The sequence below is a fragment of the Myxine glutinosa genome, chromosome 5, assembly GCF_964187855.1.
Source record: "Myxine glutinosa chromosome 5, kmMyxGlut1.1, whole genome shotgun sequence".
Classification (NCBI taxonomy): Eukaryota; Metazoa; Chordata; class Myxini; order Myxiniformes; family Myxinidae; genus Myxine; species Myxine glutinosa.
In genome coordinates, this window is record NC_136265.1 from 5,845,579 (window position 1) to 5,866,458 (window position 20,880).

Sequence of the window (20,880 nt, forward strand, 5' to 3'; positions counted from 1 at the left end):
AGTAAAATAGGCTATGTTGTTTTTCCAATTTCAACTTTGGCCTCCAGCATTTTCAAGTTTGAACTCCAGCATAACGTTATTTTCCCAGGTGCCACACAAACGACTACACTGATCGCTGCACAGGTGCGCTGCACTGGTGCACCAATCGGCTGCACCAATCGGACTTGGTGACCTCGGACAAAGACCTTTTATAAGGACATGGGTTGAATCCCTGTTTGAGAGAATGCCAAGTCCCTCCCCGCCATCACGGCCGTCTCTCCAACTCACAATCCCACGAGATATGCGGAAAGGACGACCCAAAACCAACTATCTTCTTTTTGATTCGTACATAATCATCATTAAAAGTAAATAATGACCTCGGCCAAAGTTCAAACGACGTGGGTTTAATCTCGACATGAGAGAATTCCACACAGCTATTTGGGCGGTGTATAAGCCAACAGATCGCTGTCTCCATCGATCTTGCCGAGGCCGTAACAACTCTCGGTTCAAAATCCTTTTAACTGTTGACTTGGTAGTTTTTCAATGAAGGAAACATTAACAATGTTGTTAAAAGTTTATGTTGTGATTAATTTGTGATTGGAGATATGTTGTTTGGAATGAAAAAAGAGATATCGAGTTCAAGTGAATGACGACATGCCGTGATGGTTTCTACTTTCTAAAAGTGAACTTCACGGATCGCCATATGCAGATTCGACATGGTCCCACGATCGATGTTTCTATACGTGAACGTACCCGTTTGTTTGCGAACGGGTACGTTTTTCATGGAGGTCCTTCACGAACTTGCTGTGCATGTCTGACGTGCGACTGAGGGTGCTACAGGAATGTGGAATTTATTGGTTTCATGCTTTAGCATTCGCTGTATCTGCATTACCTGTTTGCTTCCGGCCTCCCACCCGTGCGTAGCACAGGTATCTCACTAGTATATGATAACTGTTATGGATTCTACACTTCCGTTGTAGTGGCTTTCATCCACTTGAGACATTTCTGGTTCCATGTATTATTATTATTGTTGTTTGAGGGAAATAGCAATTATTATTGTCAAAAGGTAAAAGGAATGTTTTAAAATGAAACAGGAACCGGACGTCGATGAAGCGGAAGGAGAAGAAAGATGGTGGAGCGAAAGAGGTCGGACAAGAAAGCCGAGTTGCTCCGGGTTCTGAAGCGAACGTTGGCGAGCAAGAGTCACTAGCGAACTTTCAGGTTTCCGGGAAAGGAATTCCGAGTTGTCATCGCTGTGACCGATTAACCTGCGTGTCAGGTTTTGCTATCGATTCAGGAGAGAATCATCGCCGTGCTGGTGCGCCACGAGACCGGGCCGTCGGCCATTTTGACTCGTGCAGGACTTGTGCTTCGCTCGCGGTTTCGTTTCTTTTCGAACATTTTCACCGCATTCAGACGTCGATCTGGGTCGTGTGTGTGACGTGGCCTTTTTGAAGGCTAATTCGTCCATACCCGAGGGTGTGATCTCTCAGTCGCCTGTAGGGCGCCTTTGGATTTCCCAGTCGCCTTGAGGGCACCTTTCTACAGCTTCGGCTGGGTGACTGTTCTTGCCATCCGCACGGGATTCTGGTTTCGATTGGACCTCGTTCTAGCGATCGCTGGAGCGAATCAACTGTGGCTTGAAGCCGGGAATAAGAGACATTGGGGATGTTCTGGTTTCACTCACTTGGAGCACAGTGAGTTATATATTATAACACTGATGGTACCGTCATAGAATATTGATTGTACTTTAACTTTTGATTCATATTATTGTTGTGTGGTTATTCTTGTGTGATCTTAATACAATATTTGTTTGTGAGTAACAATTGGGGTGGCTTCTCCATTGATCTTTGACATACTGAATAACACATTTTTCTGCCGTGACTCCTCTCGGGGCTCGGAGGTACACCGTGGCCAGGAGTCGGGGAGGAGCACGTAACAGAAATTGGGGGCTCGTCCAATTGACTCAGGGGCTCGAAATTGGGTCTTCGTCCGGGATTAAATTCACTGATAATTCGTCCGGGATAGAATTCCCTAACATTCCCAACATTCCCAAATTTGGATTTTTTTTTTCCAACATTCCCAAATTTTTCAAAAAAAAAAAATTGGAAAAAAATTTGTGTGAAGGTTAACAGGTGTTAACTGATAGTCACCATGGTGTTTGATGCAGGAAAGTTTGCGGCGTCCCCTAATGAGGCACAGTTCCAAGCATTTAAAAAATCGGAACTCTTGATATTGGCCAGACATTTTAACTTGGAGGTCCGAGTTAGTATGAAGAAGGCAAAGATGCAGACATTGGTGGTAGAATCTCTGGTGGGACAGGGAACATGGACAGAGGTATCCTTGGATTGGTTACCTGAGGAAAAAGAAAATGTGGAGCTCCGGTAAACGGAGATGCAACTGCAGAGCCAGGAAAGGTTAAAAGCAGAGGAAAGGAGAGCTGCAAGAGAACTCGAAGAAAGAAGAGAAAAGGAAAGAGCAGAGGAGAGGAGAGCCGAAAAGGGGTTAAAGGAACGTGACATGGAGTGTCAGAAGGAAATTGAACTCAAGAAGTTGGAATTAATGAGAGAACGGGGAGAGGTAGCATCCATGCCGGCTATAGTAAGGGAAACATATGAAAATCTGTTAACTAAATTGTTACCAAAAAATTTCTTCACCAATATGTTTGTAAAGGTGTGTAATAACATGTGTTAAAATGTTGAAGGTCAACTCCCGTGGGAAACCCAGAAAAAAAGCTGTTGAATTCGGGTACCGAAAAATTATTTTCGAGAATTTTTATTTTTTTAATCGGCCCTTAAGTAACTTATGAGGGGTCAAATATGGGTTTTTCATGATTCTGAGTTGATTGTTAACATTTATATTTCACCACAGACACTCCTTTGTGGAAAAATAATTTCTAAATATATCTCATTTTCTACTTTGCAGGACATGGAGTCTAGCAATATGGATGAAGACGTTACTCCACCTGTGCTCAATTGCTTCATCTGTGCACGCTCGGATACACCAGCTGAAAGGCTCATACAGGCAACTCCAAAGGGATACTCAACTTTATTGAAACGAGCAGAAACTGTCGAAAATGTTACTGTTGTGGAACGTATGAAGGAGGCTCAAAAGGAAGGAAAACTGAGGTACCACCAGAAGTGTAAAAATGATCTGTACAACAACTTTGTTGCAACCACCAAGAAGTCAGCTCAAGCATCAACGGCAGAGAAAGAGTCATCAAAGTTGAAGAGAAGACGCACTACTTGTGAGTTCAGTTCATCAACTGGCTGCAGTTCTAGAAGATCACAGTCAGTTGACCTCCTGTATAAGGATGTATGCATTCTTTGCAACCAACCAGCCCAGCTCGACAAAAATAATCCAGCACAAGCTAGAAAGAAATACAGAGTGCCAGATAATTTGACTGCAGATACACTGAAGGCAAGCTTGCTGAAGACAGCACGGAGTCGCGGGGATGACTGGGGCACTGAAGTCACTGGACGCCTGGAAGGGATCAACGACTTGGTAGCAGAAGAAACACTGTACCATTTGCGATGCAAACTTATGTTTGCGAGAGGTGACAGTTTGTCCAAGACTGATGAGGAAGGAAAAAGGAAGAGAGGACAGAGGAGTATTGATGAGGAGCGAGAGGCAGTTTTTATTGAATTCTGCGAATGGTTAGACTCAGAATTAGAGCATGGGGTAATGAACATGGACCAAGTCCATGAAAAGCTGCAGGAGTTTGATCAGTCACCAGAAAAGAGCCTTTCTTATTCAAAGCATTGGCTAAAGATAAAACTTCTAGAGAAATACGAAGACACCTTGTATTTCACAACACAGGAAAGAAGGGCAGATGTACTCTGTCTCAAAGATGGCACCGACAATATTCTGCGAGAGCATCATGCTAATCTTGACCATGGAGATGAGAAGACTCAGATCATAAATACGGCACTCAAGTTCATATCCAATGATATTGCCTTGATTGATTTAGGTCCAAAGTCATACCCCACCACACACAGTATGACTGACATCGATAGTCAGCTGACACTTGTTCCTGCAAGCCTTCAGATGTTCTTGAGACCGATTGTCAAGACAGACGAAAGAGTTGCCGTTTGGGGGCAGAATTTTATTAAGGCCTGTCGACCTCGGTCTGGAGTATTGCCACACCAAATGGGGCTTGCCATACAACTTGATCATAGATTTGGGTCAAAACGGATGCTCAACAAGTTCCACCGGCTGGGATACACTGAGTCTTACACGGAGACACAAAACTACAAATACTGCTTCCTTAATAGTAGGAGTGGAGATGATGTTCCAGATACTTCTGGCACTCTTGACACCATTGTGGAGGAAACCGATGAACAGATCAATGATGAGGTTGCGGTTGATGCTGCGCTTGAGGATCAATCAGTGATGACAGCCAAAGTGCCAGCCAGTGAAAGTGAATTGTCAAGTAATGATCAGGTGGTCTTTATGGAGGTTGGGGAAACAAACAATGCAGTCACTCAGTTTGTTGGAGACAATATAGATTTAAACATTGTCTCTATTCACGGAAACACTCCCTTTCACTCAATGGGTTGGATCGAAGTCACCTCTCCGGCACCACCTTTGCCAGATCCACAGAGAACAGCAGCTTTCCCCCGGGTGAAGTTGAAGGCACTCGACAAAGCTAAGATCCTGAGAGGAACTGAAGTAAAGATTATTCCATTTACGAACAGGAAACAGATAGGAACGAACGCGATCATGTTTCTCCCCCTCGCTGAGCTTTCCTCCCCCCTGGCTCATGATCAGCCACTCCTCACTCCAGGTGACACACTCTGGGCAGCGGGGTGGGTGATCAAAGCCAACGATCCTGAGTTCCCACACTCCAACTGGAATGGCTGGATGAAGAGAATCCATGCTAATGATGCAAAGCAGAGCACACGGATCGAGTTCCTCCCAGTTATTGAAGGAGACCCTAATGACCTCAACACCATCTTCACCACTCTGAAAGAGTGCATACGGCGCGCTGGGGTCGCTATAGTGACCTTTGATCTTCCGATTTGGCTGAAGGCTGTGAATATAATAAAGCAGGCAAATCTACCCGTTATTCCAAGGTTGGGTGGTTTTCACCTGCTGAAGTCTTATCTTGGATCAATGGGTAACATCATGGAAGATTCTGGAATACGAGATGTGATCCAGTTGATCTATCCTGGAAGTACGACAGCCAACCACATCATGGATGGAGGATGTTTTGACAAGGCAATCCGTGTTCACCTTCTCATCGATGCAGCCATCTATCAACACATCATGAAACTTGCCTTCACTGAGGAGGAGCGTGGTGACATGAAGACCTTCATGGAGAAGGTGGCTGATGGGAAGATGGGAGCCAGACACTCAGACCCAGTAGTGCCAGTGTTTGAGCAAAGGTTTGAAGAAACCTTCAAACGACTCGCAAAAGGAGGAAGAACACCTGCACTCTGGGTGGAGTACCACCACATGGTAGATGTGATCAAGGTCTTTATCAGAACCGAGCGACTTGCAGACCACAATGGGCATCTGTCCTGCATTGTTACCAAGATGCTTCACATCTTTGCCGCTGCAGGCCATCATCATTATGCCAAGGGCGCACGGCTGTACTGTCAACTCATGAAGGAACTAGAAACTTTGCCTGCTTACAAAGGCCTGCCTTCGACAGAGCATGTCTCTGAACCCCAGTGACTATGGATGGACAATAGGTTTGCATGGGTATGAGCCAATTCCAACACTGGACCCCACGGCTCCTGAGGAGCTATTGCAGTTCACGAGCTGTAATTGTCATGGAGATTGCAGCAACCGGCGATGCAGCTGCAAGAAGAATGGGGTCACGTGCATCTCGGCCTGTGGAGTCTGTAATGGCATTACATGCAGAAACTGCAGTCATGATGTTGTTGAGTCTGAAGAAGACATAGACAATGACTGTTGAAACTTCTGACATTGTGAATGAGAAATAACTCTTGAGTATTATATATGTATGTGAAATAAAAGCTACTTTATGTGTAAATGTAAAAGTGAAAATATAAATGTTAACAATCAACTCAGAATCATGAAAAACCCTTATTTGACCCTCATAAGTTACTTAAGGGCCGATTAAAAAAATAAAAATTCTCGAAAATAATTTTTCGGTACCCGAATTCAACAGCTTTTTTTCTGGGTTTCCCACGGGAGTTGAACTTCGACATTTTAACACATGTTATTACACACCTTTACAAACATATTGGTGAAGAAATTTTTTGGTAACAATTTAGTTAACAGATTTGTGAAATATCTCATAAAATGCCCTTACTATAGTTCGACAACTAGTCAGAACACTTGGGATGTTGGTAGGCATGTGAGGCTGGTTCCACCCTTCAATGAAAAGGATGTAGCCAAGTTTTTTTTTACACTTTGAGAAAGTGGCTCAAATGCTAAAATGGCCTGTGGAATCCTGGACTATGTTAGTGCAAAGTGTTCTGGTGGGTAAAGCTCAAGATGTCTATTCGGCTTTACCGATTGACCAATGTGCAGATTATGAGATAGTGAAGAAAACCATTCTCAAGGCCTATGAATTGGTTCCTGAAGCTTACCGGCAAAAATTCCGGAACGCCAGGAAGAGGGAGAGTGAGACCCATGTGGAGTTTGCCAGAATGAAAGAAACCATGTTTGATCGGTGGTGTGATTCGAAGGGGATTGGGAAAGACTTCAAACTGTTGCGACAATTGATCTTGGTGGAGGAATTCAAACAGTGTGTCCAGGAGGACATTAAAGTACATATGGAGGAAAAGAAGGTACCAGAGTTGTATGAGGCAGCAACCGTGGCAGATGACTATGCCTTGACACACAGGATGGGGTTCCACAAACCGAACTTCCCACCTCGAGTTCGCCAGGGGAGTTATGGTACATCCGGTGCGGAGAACGAAAATTCATGGGGGCAGCCTAGAGATGACTATGAGGACAACTCTGATATCGCCACTTTTAGGGATCAGAAGACTACAGTTCCAAGACAGACTTATCTTACGGGGGGCTCGAGACAGACCACGAGTTTCTCCTCCGGGCCTACTTGCGCTTTTTGCAAGAAACCTGGACACTTGATGTCCCAATGTTATGCTCTGGAAAGGAAAAATCAAGAGCGGAGTCAGACTAGTACAACTCCGAATGCATTGGCAAATGTGAGAAATCGTCCTTGGAGGACAGTGCCTTGTGAAGTTTCCCATGCCAAAGTTACGGCATCACTGAACAACCTTGTTCAAGAGGGTTACAAACCTTTTATTTCAGAGGGGTTTGTGTCACTGGATGGAGACGTGACTAATCAGAGACCTGTTAGGGTATTGAGGGACACAGGAGCACATCAATCTTTGATGCTTGAAGGCATTTTGCCATTGTCAGAGAAGACGGCAACTGGTGTTAGTGTTCGTTTACAGGGGGTTGGTGGCTATGTTAGAGCCCCACTTCATGTCATCCATTTGCAGTCTGATTTGGTGTCAGGACCGGTCACCGTAGGTTTCCAAGACACTCTTCCTGTAGAAGGAATATCTTTTGTTATCGGGAATGATTTGGCCGGTGGTCAAGTCTCTGGTAACCCGATGTTTGTTGAAAAGCCTAGCATGGAAAATAACACTGCACAGTTAGAGCAGAAGATTCCGGGTATCTTTCCCTCCTGTGCCGCGACTCGTGCTATGGGTAGGAAGCTCTCTGAAGAGAAGAGGACGGTACTGACGTCACGCTTTGCACAGGCACATCTTGTCGGGTACCCAAAAACTAAGAGTCAGCACACACAAGTCATGGATGGAGGCAATGTTGGCAAGCTCTTTGTAGGTGGACTGAACTTCAAAACAAGAGAAGTTGTTCTGGACTCTGTCTTCAGCAAATATGGACCACTCTTGGAAGTGCTGCTGATAAAAGACAGGGAGACGCAAAAGTCAAGAGGGTTTGGCTTTGTCACATTTGAAAACACAAAGGACGCCAAAGATGCAGAAAAGGATTTGGATGGCAAGGATTTGGATGGTCGGACCATAACAGTAGAGAAGGCAGGCCATAGGCGTCGAGGGGGCTACAGAGGAGGAAAACGTGGAGGTAGTTTCAGGGGTGGCTATGGCTCCCAGAGTTACGGCAGCTCCTGAAGGGATGATTATCAGGGTAGTGGCCGAGAAGGAGACCGCTATAAACTTGACTACAGCGACGAGCGTTCCAACCGTGATTATTATGAAAGTTAGGAAGCGTTTGAAGCACTGAATGCTGCGGAGCAGCCGAGCCAAGGTTCCGACACGGATTAACCGTGAACTCCACGTTCCGAAAGGCATCCATGCAGTGAACTTTCCTGCACGGACTAACTGTGAACTCCACGTTCCTAAAGGCGTCCATGTAGTGAATACTTCCAGGCCTCACCACCCAACCACCATGAAACCTGGCTCTCAGCTCGGCCTCCCTAAAAAAGTGCTATAGATTTGCTTGACTTTGGATTTTTGATCACACCCCCCTTAACCTTCATTCAAAAAAATGGAAAATAAAATTAGAGGTTGATGAGATGGAGTTTGGCTTTGCAGGAGTTCAACTGGGAAATTGAGCATGTAAAGGGCAGGGACCATGTCGTTGCTGATGATTTGTCCAGAGTGAACTAACTTTGGAATTCTCTGTAGGTTGTTTGAAGTTTTGTTGCTTTATTTTTGGGAAATATTGATTATTGGCTCATGGGAATTGATGATTTGGGTGTGAGTTTACTTTTGTTTGTTGGAAGAGTTTTGCCTACAAAGAAAGTTTTCACTATGTTCAAACTTTCTTTCTTGAGGGGGGGGAGTGTTATGGATTCATCACTTCCGTTGTGGTGGCTTTCATCCACTTGAGACATTTCTGGTTCCATGTATTATTATTATTGTTGTTTGAGGGAAATAGAAATTATTATTGTCAAAAGGTAAAAGGAATGTTTTGAAATGAAACAGGAACCGGACGTCGATGAAGCGGAAGGAGAAGAAAGATGGCGGAGCGAGAGAGGTCGGACAAGAAAGCTGAGTTGCTCCGGGTTCTGAAGCGAACGTTGGCGAGCAAGAGTCACTAGCGAACTTTCAGGTTTCTGGGAAAGGCAATTCCGAGTTGTCATCACTGTGACCGATTAACCTGCGTGTCAGGTTTTGCTATCGATTCAGGAGAGAATCATTGCCATGCTGGTGCGCCACGAGACCAGGCCGTCGGCCATTTTGACTCACGCAGGCCTTGTGCTTCGCTCGCGGTTTCGTTTCTTTTCGAACATTTTCACCGCATTCAGACGTCAATCTGGGGCATGTGTGTGACGTGGCTTTTTGAAGGCTAATTCGTCCATACCCGAGGGTGTGATCTCTCAGTCGCCTGTAGGGCGCCTTTGGATTTCCCAGTCGCCTTGAGGGCGCCTTTGTACAGCTTCGGCTGGGTGACTGTTCTTGCCATCCACACAGGATTCTGGTTTCGATTGGACCTCGTTCTAGCGATCGCTGGAGCGAATCAACTGTGGCTTGAAGCCGGGAATAAGAGACATTGGGAATGTTCTGGTTTCACTCACTTGGAGCACAGTGAGTTATATATTATAACACTGATGGTACCATCATAGAATATTGATTGTACTTTAACTTTTGATTCATATTATTGTTGTATGGTTATTCTTGTGTGATCTTAATATAATATTTGTTTGTGAGTAACAATTGGTGTGGCTTCACCATTGATCATTGACATACAGAATAACACATTTTTCTGCCGTGACTCCTCTCGGGGTTCGGAGGTACACCGTGGCCACGGTGTCGGGGAGGAGCACGCAACATAACACACATGTTGAAAAAAATATTTTGAATTCCTAATTTATCTGAAAGATCGTCCCACAAAATAGTTAAAATAATATGCACAAAACAACTCATTAATATTGATGACCCCAGATGTGCAGTAGCTAGCGATGCATTTTGACAGTGTCAGGGCAGAATTAACAGTTGTATCGTTGTGAATAAGTGTTTTACTAACTATAAGGTTGATATATAGGTTCGTCTTGTACTCAAAATTGATTTATCTATGAATGAAGGAAAGAACTAGAACAGCACTCGGTAGAGTGCATACATCTGCCAGGCCGAACAGTTTACATTTTGTATCCCACTGTTGGGTTGGATTTGGATTCGGACCTGAACCAAAATCTAATCGGCTTGTTCTTGTCACCTAACCATCTCATTCACCTAGTTTTGTCATAACTCGTCCACAACTTTTTGAAATATCATGTTATTTATCAATGGTGACAAATTACTTTTAAATATTTTAAAAAACTTGTCCGGATATGCAGATTCGAATCTTCACCAAAATCTAGTCGCCTTGGCCTTGTCACGCACCCAACCTATCCACCAAGTTTCGCCGAATCCGTCCATAACGTATCGGGATATCTTGTTCACAGATAGACATTAGGTGGTGAAAAGAGGTGAAAACATCAGGTGGCGGAGGTAAAAATGGGAAAATTAGCCAATTCAACTTGTACTCCAAAACGACTTAAATGCTTAAAATACGGAAATCCAAGTTGGCCTGCAAAGCAAACCGCTGACTGAACTTTTATCTACCTACACGGCCTTCTTCCGCATGGAGTACTTCTCTCCTCTTTGGGCTGTACCCCCTGTATCACACCTTGCTCAGATTGATGCCGTGGAAATCTCTCTCCACAAGGATATTTCTCATCCACAACCGTCATCTTTTCTACCCTCATGAACCCTCCCTAAGCCCAGCATTTTCAGCCTACATATATATATATATATATATATATATATATATATACATACGTATATATGTTGTTTTTAATGTTTATTGTTGTTCCATTTCCGGTTTCCCAGTTTTCTATTCCACTTCTGCGATTGAGAATTTACAGCTGTATCCATCCTGTTTACTCCGTGTCCTCTCTCTTGCTCTCATTCTTCCCCATGTCTTTACTCCTCCCCGTCTACCTATATTTTGTCCATTTACCCTGGTGTTGGTGTGTTACCCCCACTTCCTGCTTCTCCATCCCTCTTTTGCCACTGTTATTTTACATCCTGGCCCATTCTGTTCCTCGCTCCTCTATGAGCTTCGACTCTGTGTACAAAAAACAATCGGTGATAAGTGATGCCTTTACCCAACTATTGGTTCTTCATTTATTTAATGGAGAATATCGTTCTTCAGGATGGTGTATCCCCTTCTATTTTAAAGGTATCACATGTTTATTAATCAGAATGTCCTCAGAATGTACCAGAATATTCTGAGTCATTACGCGACCTTGACCAATCAGAATGCACAGGGAAGTCATGTGACTGCTAACCTGAGCCTGTGATAGTGAATATTACAGGAAATGGATCAGTGGGCATCCAAGGACCACAACACCTGTTTGAGACACCATAAACCTGAACGCCAACCTCCGCTCCCTCAAACAGCAAATACCAACACGTACTTTATCGCTACAATTATTGGTGAATACTTAACAATACCACAAACAATACATGAACAATGGCAATAATTATATCGTAGTTGGAGAAAATAATGAATGTCAATTAGTTTTTATTCTGTCCAAGTGTAGTTTTAGGAAACCAAAAAAAAAACCCTTTCTGATCATGTGTTCAGGAAATGGAAGCTGCACAAGGACAGCTGCTTCCTGCCTTGGGCCAGCGACAGGAAATGGCGAAATATTAGACAGACACATTTTCCGATGCATTATGGAGTTCATTCACTTGGACCACCTGATGTCATGCTCAGTTTGCACAAATATCTAATCTTCTGCCTCTTCTTTCACTATCACAATATATTATGTGGTGATAGTCAAGAGCACAAGACTTTTTTCCCGCAATTCCTTAGCTCTATGTTCTCAATAGTGAAACGAAGAGATCTGTATAGGCCACTATCGCAGAATACGGCTCGATAAAGGTTCTGCAGAAACCCTGAATTGAATTGTACTTGTCCTTACGGTGTGTGCGGTTACCTTTCCAATTACTGAGAGCCACCTCCAACTCCTGGAGCCAAGTGGTTGTCGTGCATGGTGAAACTTGAACACTCGGGTAGAGAGCAAACCTCCGCCAGACTGAACGGGTTACGTTTTGTGTCCAATGATAGCTCGGATCTGGATTCGGATCTGAAACAAAATATAATCTGGTTATTGTCACCTCCACAACTCATCCACCAAGTTTCGTATGAATCCGTCAACAACTTTTTGAAATATCATGCTTTGTATGTATTGCATTGGCCTCATCTCTCAATGGTGAAGAATCACTTAAACATTCAAATACAAATTCCAATCCAGGTAGGGATTGTCCTTGTCGGACACCCAACTTGTCCACCAAGTACGAATCCGTCGACAACTTTTTGAGATATCGTGCTATATATCATTTTTTGGCCCTATCCCTCAATGGTGAAGAATCACTTTTTAAAATTCGAGTGTCTGGATCCGGATCTTCACCATAATATAATCAATTCGGCCTTGTCGGACACCCAACTTGTCCACCAAGTTTCGTATGAATCCGTCGACAACTTTTTGAGATATTGTGCGCTCTATCACTTTTTTGCCTTATCTATCAATGGTGAAGAATCACTTTTAAAAATTCGAGTATCTGGATCAGGATCTTCACCAAAATATAATCATTTCGTCCTTTTCGGACACCCACCTTGTCCACCAAGTTTCGTATGAATCCGTCAACAACTTTTTGAGATATTGTGCTATCTATCACTTTTTGGCCTTATCTATCAATGGTGAAGAATCACTTTTTAAAATTCGAGTATCCGGATCCGGATCTTCACCAAAATATAATCAATTCGGCCTTGTCGGACACCCAACTTGTCCACCAAGTTTCGTATGAATCCGTCGACAACTTTTTGAGATATTGTGCTATCTATCACTTTTTGGCCTTATCTATCAATGGTGAAGAATCACTTTTTAAAATTCGAGTATCCGGATCCGGATCTTCACCAAAATATAATCAATTCGTCCTTGTCGGTCACCCAACTTGTCCACCAAGTTTCGTATGAATCCGTCGACAACTTTTTGAGATATTGTGCTATCTATCATTTTTTGGCCCTATCTCTCAATGGTGAAGAATCACTTTTTAAAATTCGAGTATCTGGAACAGGATCTTCACCAAAATATAATCAGTTCGTCCTTGTCGGACACCCAACCTGTCCACCAAGTTTCGTATGAATCCGTCGACAACGTTTTGAGATATTGTGCTTCTTATCATTTTTTGGCCCTATCTATCAATGGTGAATAATCACTTTTATAAATTCGAGTATCCGGATCCAGATCTTCACCAAAATTATAATCAATTCGGCCTTGTCACACACCTTGTCACACACCCAACATGTCCTCGAAATTTTGCTTCTGGATCCATCCTCATCCTTTTGAGATATCTTGCTCACAGACAGACAGGGTGATTACATAACCTCCATCCACCTTCGGTGGTGGAGGGAATGAGTTGGGTGTGGCACTAGATGCTTGAGCAGAAAGTGCAAAAGATTATTTGATGCACAAGCCTCCATGACATTCCGTTGCGATCACTGAACAGAGAGGCAGATGGCCCTAATACAGTGAAGGAGGAATGGGGGAGGTCATGTTGTGGCTACCACGTGGTGACCTGCAATCCACAAAAAATCCTCATGCCAATTAAGGGGCCTCGAGACATTAACCGAGAGGATCACCGGATTTCCTGTGGTTCTTCATCGCATTCACATGAAGCAGAACAAAAATTTAAACAAATCACCGCAATGAAAAGGAAAGGATGCAAGGAAAGGTTAGGGGGCATTCAAAGACAAAGGCCACCATGTTTATGATGAGGGAGTACGAAGGACAGATTCATATTAGTTGTGGAAGATTGCAACGATTTTCATGGTCTTCGTCTCAAGGGCATAAAGAGGTGAAAGGTGTGAGGCAGGGACACCAAGCCAGAGGGGAAAGAAAAACTCCATCAAACTGCAGATGAAGGTGTTGTAGAAAGTTGGACATTGTAAGGAAGGACCTGGCACAACGGAGGATACCCAGTTAGTGTCTGCCTTTAGACCAACTGCGATATGATTTTATCAATGAAGTAAATGGGAGAGTTTGCCACACGGTCCTTTTGGAAAGAGAGAGTGTGAAATTTGTCTGGATTGAAAGACGTATACCAAGTGTTTAACCAGCTCATGATGATATCAAGGTTCGCAGAGAGGGTAAAGGATACTGCCTTCCTACATGAAGGAAAACGGTGCTATGCAGAGGGTGGAATTGTCTGCAAAAAGATCAGGAGATTTTCAATATATCCAGAAAGATCATTAATTAATATGAAGAGCAGGACTTGGACCAGACATTGCCTTGGGGTACTCCAGCATCAGCAGGGAGAGGAGATGAGAGGATCCTGTGACGATCTACACACTATGAGAGTGGAGGAAGCCAGAGGCAGAGAGTTTCGAGAGCAAGTTGGGGGTGCCAATCACCTGCTCTAGAAATGTCCAGAGAGATTGCTTTTATCTGTTGTCCGAGATTCAGGATCTCCATCCACCGTTATGGGAGCAGCAGCTGCATGTCGAGGGTGGAGTGACTGGGTATCAATCCGAACCTGTGTTCTGAGACCAGGCCTTCACATTTAAAGGAAGGATGTGATGTCAACTGTGATGATGGATTTCATTACTTTGCTAATAAATTAAAGTAAAATAATGGGCCTGCAGGCCCGATGATCCGTTTTAGTGCTACGTTTGTGTATTCCAGTGATGTCGGCCTAGTACATGGTAGCTCACCTAGGGCAAATGACAGGTTGAGCAGAGCAGAAAGACAATGTGCAAGAGTTTCTGATCAGATTTACAAGTCGCAGGCATTGATGCTGTCCAGGTCCATCGCAGAATTGGAGTCAATAATTGCCAGAAGCTTTTCCACCACCTCAGGTGAAAAATACAGTATCTCGGGTCATTTGGGTACACCTGTGTAGAGATGGGATTGGGCAGAATTGAGCCATTCGGCCTTCTCACAAGCAGAGTTTGTTTTGGTGCCATTTGAAGTGAGGGGAGCAATGAAAGGGGAACATACTGCAGAGACACACTTGACACTTCACCACCACAACCTTGAGGAAGAGAGTTCAGCCTTGAGAATGGCCAGATGTTTTCTACATCTTGTGATGTTTTACACACTTGTTGCGGGCTTTGCGGTACGACCTCAAATATGCGTTCCATGAAGAGAAGGGATATCGTTTGAAAGCAACTGCATTACCACAGGATTCAAAGTACCAGGAGTGAAAGTATGGGAATAATAACTGCAGCAGAGAGTTGGTAAACCTGTGCATGAGATAAAACTAGCTCTGGTGGAAGAATTACAGGTTGGCATCAGTATTGGGAGCAACTGATAAACAAGACAGATCCTAAAGTGAGATGGCAGCTTGTAGGCCCTTTCAAGTCGGCCTGAGTGTACCGCTAGTCTCTGCGGTGCCGTGGTGGCTCCATGACAATACCCAGAGAGATGTGGACTTTCACAAGAGCATTAGCACATGGATCAAATGGAGCAGTGGGCGAACAGGAGATTTTAGAAGGAAAGTTGGTCTTTACCAGGTCAAAAAGAAAGACGTTCACAGATTGGGGCAGAACCAGATTTGCTGAAGTCCTTTGCTGTGGTGATGTAGTTGGTTGAAGACAATTGACTTTGTGACAATTGGAATCACCACATATGAAAAAGAGAGAGTTTGGATGGGTGGTCCATGTTGAGAGAGAGAGAGAGGTAAATGGGGTCATCACTGTTAGAAAGACGGTTCAGCGTGCAGACAAACAAGACGTAGGAGTGAAGGCAAAGCATACCTAAAGGTACTCACTCACTCTTGGGGGTTTGGAGGGGTGAGAGCAGTTTTGGAGATAGTGAGAAATTGAGTTATTTGGGTAAACTGCAACCCCACCACCATGGAAGAGTTCAGAACTATGAAAACAGAGGAAACAATAGTCAGGTGGAGAGACAAAGGGACCAGTGAGATTTTTTTGGTCAGAGGAAGTATTTTCTTAAGAAAATAATGTCAGATTTAGAAGTAGTGTACTGGATTGAGAGACTCATCAGGTTGAGAGGTCTCAGATTTTGAAGCATCATCCAGTTTGGGTCAGGGAAGGAGACAGACTTGGCAGGGTGGAGGAATGTGGAAAGTGGCAGGTAGAGGGAGCAGAGCGAGCAGGTGGGACATGGAGGGGGCTGGGTATCGAGACGGGTCAGGGAAGGAGACAGACTTGGCAGGGTGGAGGAACGTTGAAAGTGGCAGGTCGAGGGAGCAGTGCGAGCAGGTGGGACATGGAGGGGGCTGGGTATAGAGAGTGGTCAGGGAGGGGAGTGTAGAGAGACTTCAATGCATTTTCCGCATCAAAAGATCACGTTTTCATGGAAATGGCTACGTCAGGCATACGTCCGATGCTAAAAAGCCTCTGGTTGGTCCAGCCCACATCATTGATGTTGATGATCAAGAGAAAATGGTGCCGTGGACTTTCTTTACACTAATCTCAACTCATCCTACTTACATCCTTGGTTTTCCATCCGACGTGATGTATTCAGCGGTACAAGCAAAGGACTTCTGTTGACATCAACTTGGAAGCAATAACTCCGTAGCTCCTGAAGATGAAATGGCTGCCATTTCTGGTGTTGGTCGTGTTGTTGATTAGCGGATATGCACGACTCATTATGGCACCTTGCATGTGCAGCCGGGTGGAATGGCAATGAACATGTTTTTCAGCTTTACCTTAAACAAGATAATCGCTTTGCTCAATATGGACCTGTTATTATCCAGAAATCTCCTGGAACTCTACTAACAAACCACTAGGAAATGCCTCTAACGACATCTTTATGTTTTATGTTGGAGGCTCCAGGCACGGACTGTATAGCCCTCATCAAGGCCAGGCCTTCAATAACAACAACACACAACAACATGCATTTTAAGGCCATTTTCCCTGCTAGAGCGGGGGTTAGCCTTGCGGTCCCCATGACAATCTTCTCCATCTTGCCCTATTTTCTGCATCTCTCCTTGTTAACCCCCTTGCCCGCATTTCTTCTTCCACCATCTTTAGCCAAGTCTTTCTCGGTCTTCCCCGTCCTCTACTTCCTTCTACATTAATTTCCATCACTCTTCTCAACCAGTCACTTTCATCCTTCCTCAACACATGACCATGTCATGTCAACCTGGTCCTCTTCACAGCATCAATCACAGGCCTTCAATAAAAGAGAAGAAAAGTGTATGATGAAAAGTGTATGATGAGAAGTGTATGGTGTTTGTTTGCGAGAAAGAGAGATTGAAGCTAGCCAGGTAGCTCTGGTTTGGGTGAGACAGAAAGTAAGACCAGCATTCCTGACATGGAGAGTGTAAGATGGTTCCGGGCACCATTTTAACGCTCCTAAGTCAGGACGGTAGTAACACCCTGGGCGGCGGTTGCTGTATACAACCTACTACCTAGAAAAGGTGTCCTCTTTGTGTCCTCCACAGGTTGGATGAATAAATGATCCAGAGCTGTTTCACCATTTGGGGCTCGCATGCGCTGGTTTTTGTTGTTCGAGTGTCGACTTTGGATAACCATGTATTTGGCACATCCTAGGGTGTGTGCTGGAATGTGTTGCCCTCCGTTTTGTTAAATTATCTACGAGTAGTCCTAAAATCACATTAGTCCAACTCAAGTTGGTTACTCACACATGTCCCAATATTTTACAAATACGATTTCTTGCAAGGAGTCCATTTTCCTTTTTGTACAGGCCATTGTTTGGTAGCATGTGCTGAACAGCATACACTTCAATTTTGTTTTAGCTCGAGCTTGGCAGGAAGATCCTTACTGAATATTTTAAAACTAATAGCTAGTAGTATTGCCCATGACGACATCATCTATGATTAGGCCAATCGAGAAGCAAAATTCCATAAGAACAAGATCTCGGACAACCAAGTGGGTGATAAATGTAGTGATAAATCGGATCTTTTCAGCTTATCGGAATCTCCAAGTCATTTAAGCACAAATACACAAGAGAAGAGATAAGTATTAAATATCAAGCGCCTTACAAGTTGTTTCCGATGGCCATGCCTATCATATGGTGAAACGAGGCCTTTGGGCTTATATTAGATGATCAGAGCAGAAACCAAACGCATGTCCTCCAGGGCCAGATCTGTCTCCATCATTTTTATTTCTGAGAACAAACTCAATACTCATCTGTGCTCTCTTTTCCATTGCTCTCTAGACCCAAGCTTCCTTTATCCTTCCGGTGCTATTTCGGATGTGGATGCCTATGGCAAACATTTCACTGAACTCCAGCGCTCGTCCAGTCATGAACTTCACGATCTTCTTCTACAACTGCCAACTCTTTATGGAGATGAGATCCAGCCAGGATCTCAACCCAATGTGCCATCGGCGTCCTACTGTCTTCCGGCCCTCGCTACTTACACGGAAACGCCTTACATGGGAACCCATTACCACAGTGTGGTAAGCAGACCACTTCAAGGGACTTTAGGGGACTTTAAGGGACTTTAATTGTCAAGAGAATAGAGGCTTTGCAGAAGGTAGAGCTTTGGTGTTTAACGACTAATAACGTCTTAAATAAATAACAAATACATTGGCAAAAGGTTTTCTATTATTCACTGAAGTGTTTGGGCATGCCCACCTCCTTATCCTTCTAGTACCAATCCCCTTACTACGAGACCCTCCCAGAAATCGTCCATCTAGCTCCGCCGTACAACACGTCTTCTCCTCCATGTCCAACCTCTTCACCGCCTGCTTCCACGGCCTCGTTGTCCGATTCGGAGGAGCGTGTCCTTCAGCTCTCGGACTCGGACGACGATCCTGGAACGGCGACTTGGACCCGGGTCCAGAGCTCAGTCCCCATTATGCAATCAATTCCTGCACATCTTTATCCGTTATCTTTGGCTCCTCCAACCCAAAGCATCATCAAGTGTTCCCTGCCCGGTATGAATTCATTTTGTTGTCTACAGTTCGGTTGTTTTGCATCGTCCGTTGCGCTTTATTGTTAAAAGGTTTATCCATCTTTTTGAAAACCTTAAAATATTCTATTTTCTCTCTTTCTTTGCACAGAAGTCAAGGTTCATGGAAGATAAACTGAGAGGGGTGGAGGGGAACAGGAGGACAAAAACACATAGAGATACACAACAGAGTGTGCGGGCATTGTGAAGGGGTGTCGGGGAAGAAAGTGAGATGGACGGAGTCATTGAGAGTAGAATAGGATGAAAAAAAGAGTATTAAAGGGCAGCAGTCTCACAGGACATGGGGGATTAGGTGGGGGGGGAGAATATGAGACAACAGACACAGCAAATCAGTTCTGGAGATGGATACTTTTCCTAGTTAATATTTAGACAAAACAGCAGCCATGGTTACATTGGATACCTACATACCTACATAATATACCAAAGTTTGTTCACGGCATTAAAAAAAATCTGGCCCTCTCTGGATACCTACATACCTACGACACTGAATACCTACATAATATGCAAGTACTGCATATTATGTAAGATTAACATGAAGGACACTACTAAATAATGAAATTAAGAATGATATGGAAAAATACAGGAACATGACGACACCGAATACCTGACACCCCAGTTTCACAGCTTTATGACAAGGCCAAAGCAGGAAATACTTATTAAAGCAACGAAGCACTCCCTCAATAAGAATGACGTTGCATGTCCAATCACGTTTCTCATCATCATCATCAATGATATTGATCTTCGTAGGGGCGTTGGCCCCAATATGATCATTTTCATGAATGAACTTCACACGATACATTTGTGCAATATTGTGCCAATTTTAAAATGTACTAGGTGCAGACAAATATTTGGAATTGGTGTACCAAATGGACAGTGCAAATTACAGGACAATACAGTACAACTTGGGTTGCCAAATGACAGTAAATTGGATGTATTTCTAATGACAGGAAGGCTAAATAATGTCTGGGACGAGCTGGGCCCATCGGGCATCTAGTCTAGCTTTAAACACAGAAAAATGATGGTGCTAGAACCATATCAGAAGAGAGGGCATTCCACAGGTTCACAATGTGATGAGAAAAGGAAGAGCAGCGGAAGTTCCTTTGCGCTCGCTGCTTGAAGATTTTCAAGGTGTGTCCACGACAGGTGTTATCTTGGCCAAACATGAAAAACTGATTTCGGTTTTTTTTTTTTTTTTTTTTTGTATACAAGATCGAGTCTCGTGAAAGAGCGAACATTAATCACACAGAAAGACAAACAGACACACAAAACAAATAACATCGGGAGCGGTAGACAAGATGGGGAGAGAGGGGGAAGGACACAAACACAACATTTGAGAGCAGGGACCGAGAGACATGGAGACATCGAGAGAACTGTGGGAGGGAGAGGGCTTTGGGGAGGAGGCATGGGAAGGGGGGGGGGGGGGGAGAGGTATAAAACATATGGACACTGCCAAGACTTCCAGGAAAGAAGTTGGAATTTCAAACAAGGTGGATCTGGGGTGAATTAGTGGGGGTAGAAAAGATCAAGGTTTTGGATGGGGGAAGATAAGAGATGGTGGTGAACAGCTGTTTTGAAGACCTGGAGGGAGGAGTGTGATTGAAGTGAGTGTGGGAGTTTGTTCCAGAGGCGGGAGAAAAGAGGAATGAAAGAGTGAAGGTGAGCAGAGAGCCGAGATTTCGGCAGTTTAACCATCAGAGGGTGGCTGGCAGATCTTGTGCGACCTGTAGGAATATTTGGGGGACAGAGCACAGAGAGAGCTGGGGGAGCAAGGCCGGAGAGGAGTCGGTAGAAGACAGAAAGACCACCTACCTGCCTGCGGTGAGTGAGTGAAAGGCCCTCAGAGATAGCTTCATCGCGGGAGATTCCAATGATTCTGAAAGCTTTGGATTCAACAGCGTGAAGCCGAGCCAGGTGTGAGGCAGGAGCACCAGCCCATAGGGGAGAACAGTATTCCATTGAGCTGCGGATGAAAGCCTTGTATGTGGTGAGGAGCTCAGGTGTGCCTAGGAAGGACTTC

At 44.2% G+C, this 20,880-nt stretch overlaps 1 protein-coding gene across 2 annotated transcripts in view; it reads left to right on the plus strand.

The window, feature by feature from the left end:
- LOC137428014 (uncharacterized) overlaps positions 1-20,880 on the plus strand; it is a 46,005-nt gene that overhangs the window by 21,109 nt on the left and 4,016 nt on the right. Inside the window, exons 2-3 of one of the 2 annotated variants that reach the window (XM_068117911.2) lie at positions 18,107-18,348; positions 18,543-18,828. In XM_068117911.2, coding sequence (XP_067974012.1) covers positions 18,107-18,348; positions 18,543-18,828 — 528 coding nt within the window. Of the gene's footprint in view, positions 1-17,861; positions 18,349-18,542; positions 18,829-20,880 lie in introns of those variants that run through there. The other variant, XM_068117910.2, reaches the window with a different exon arrangement.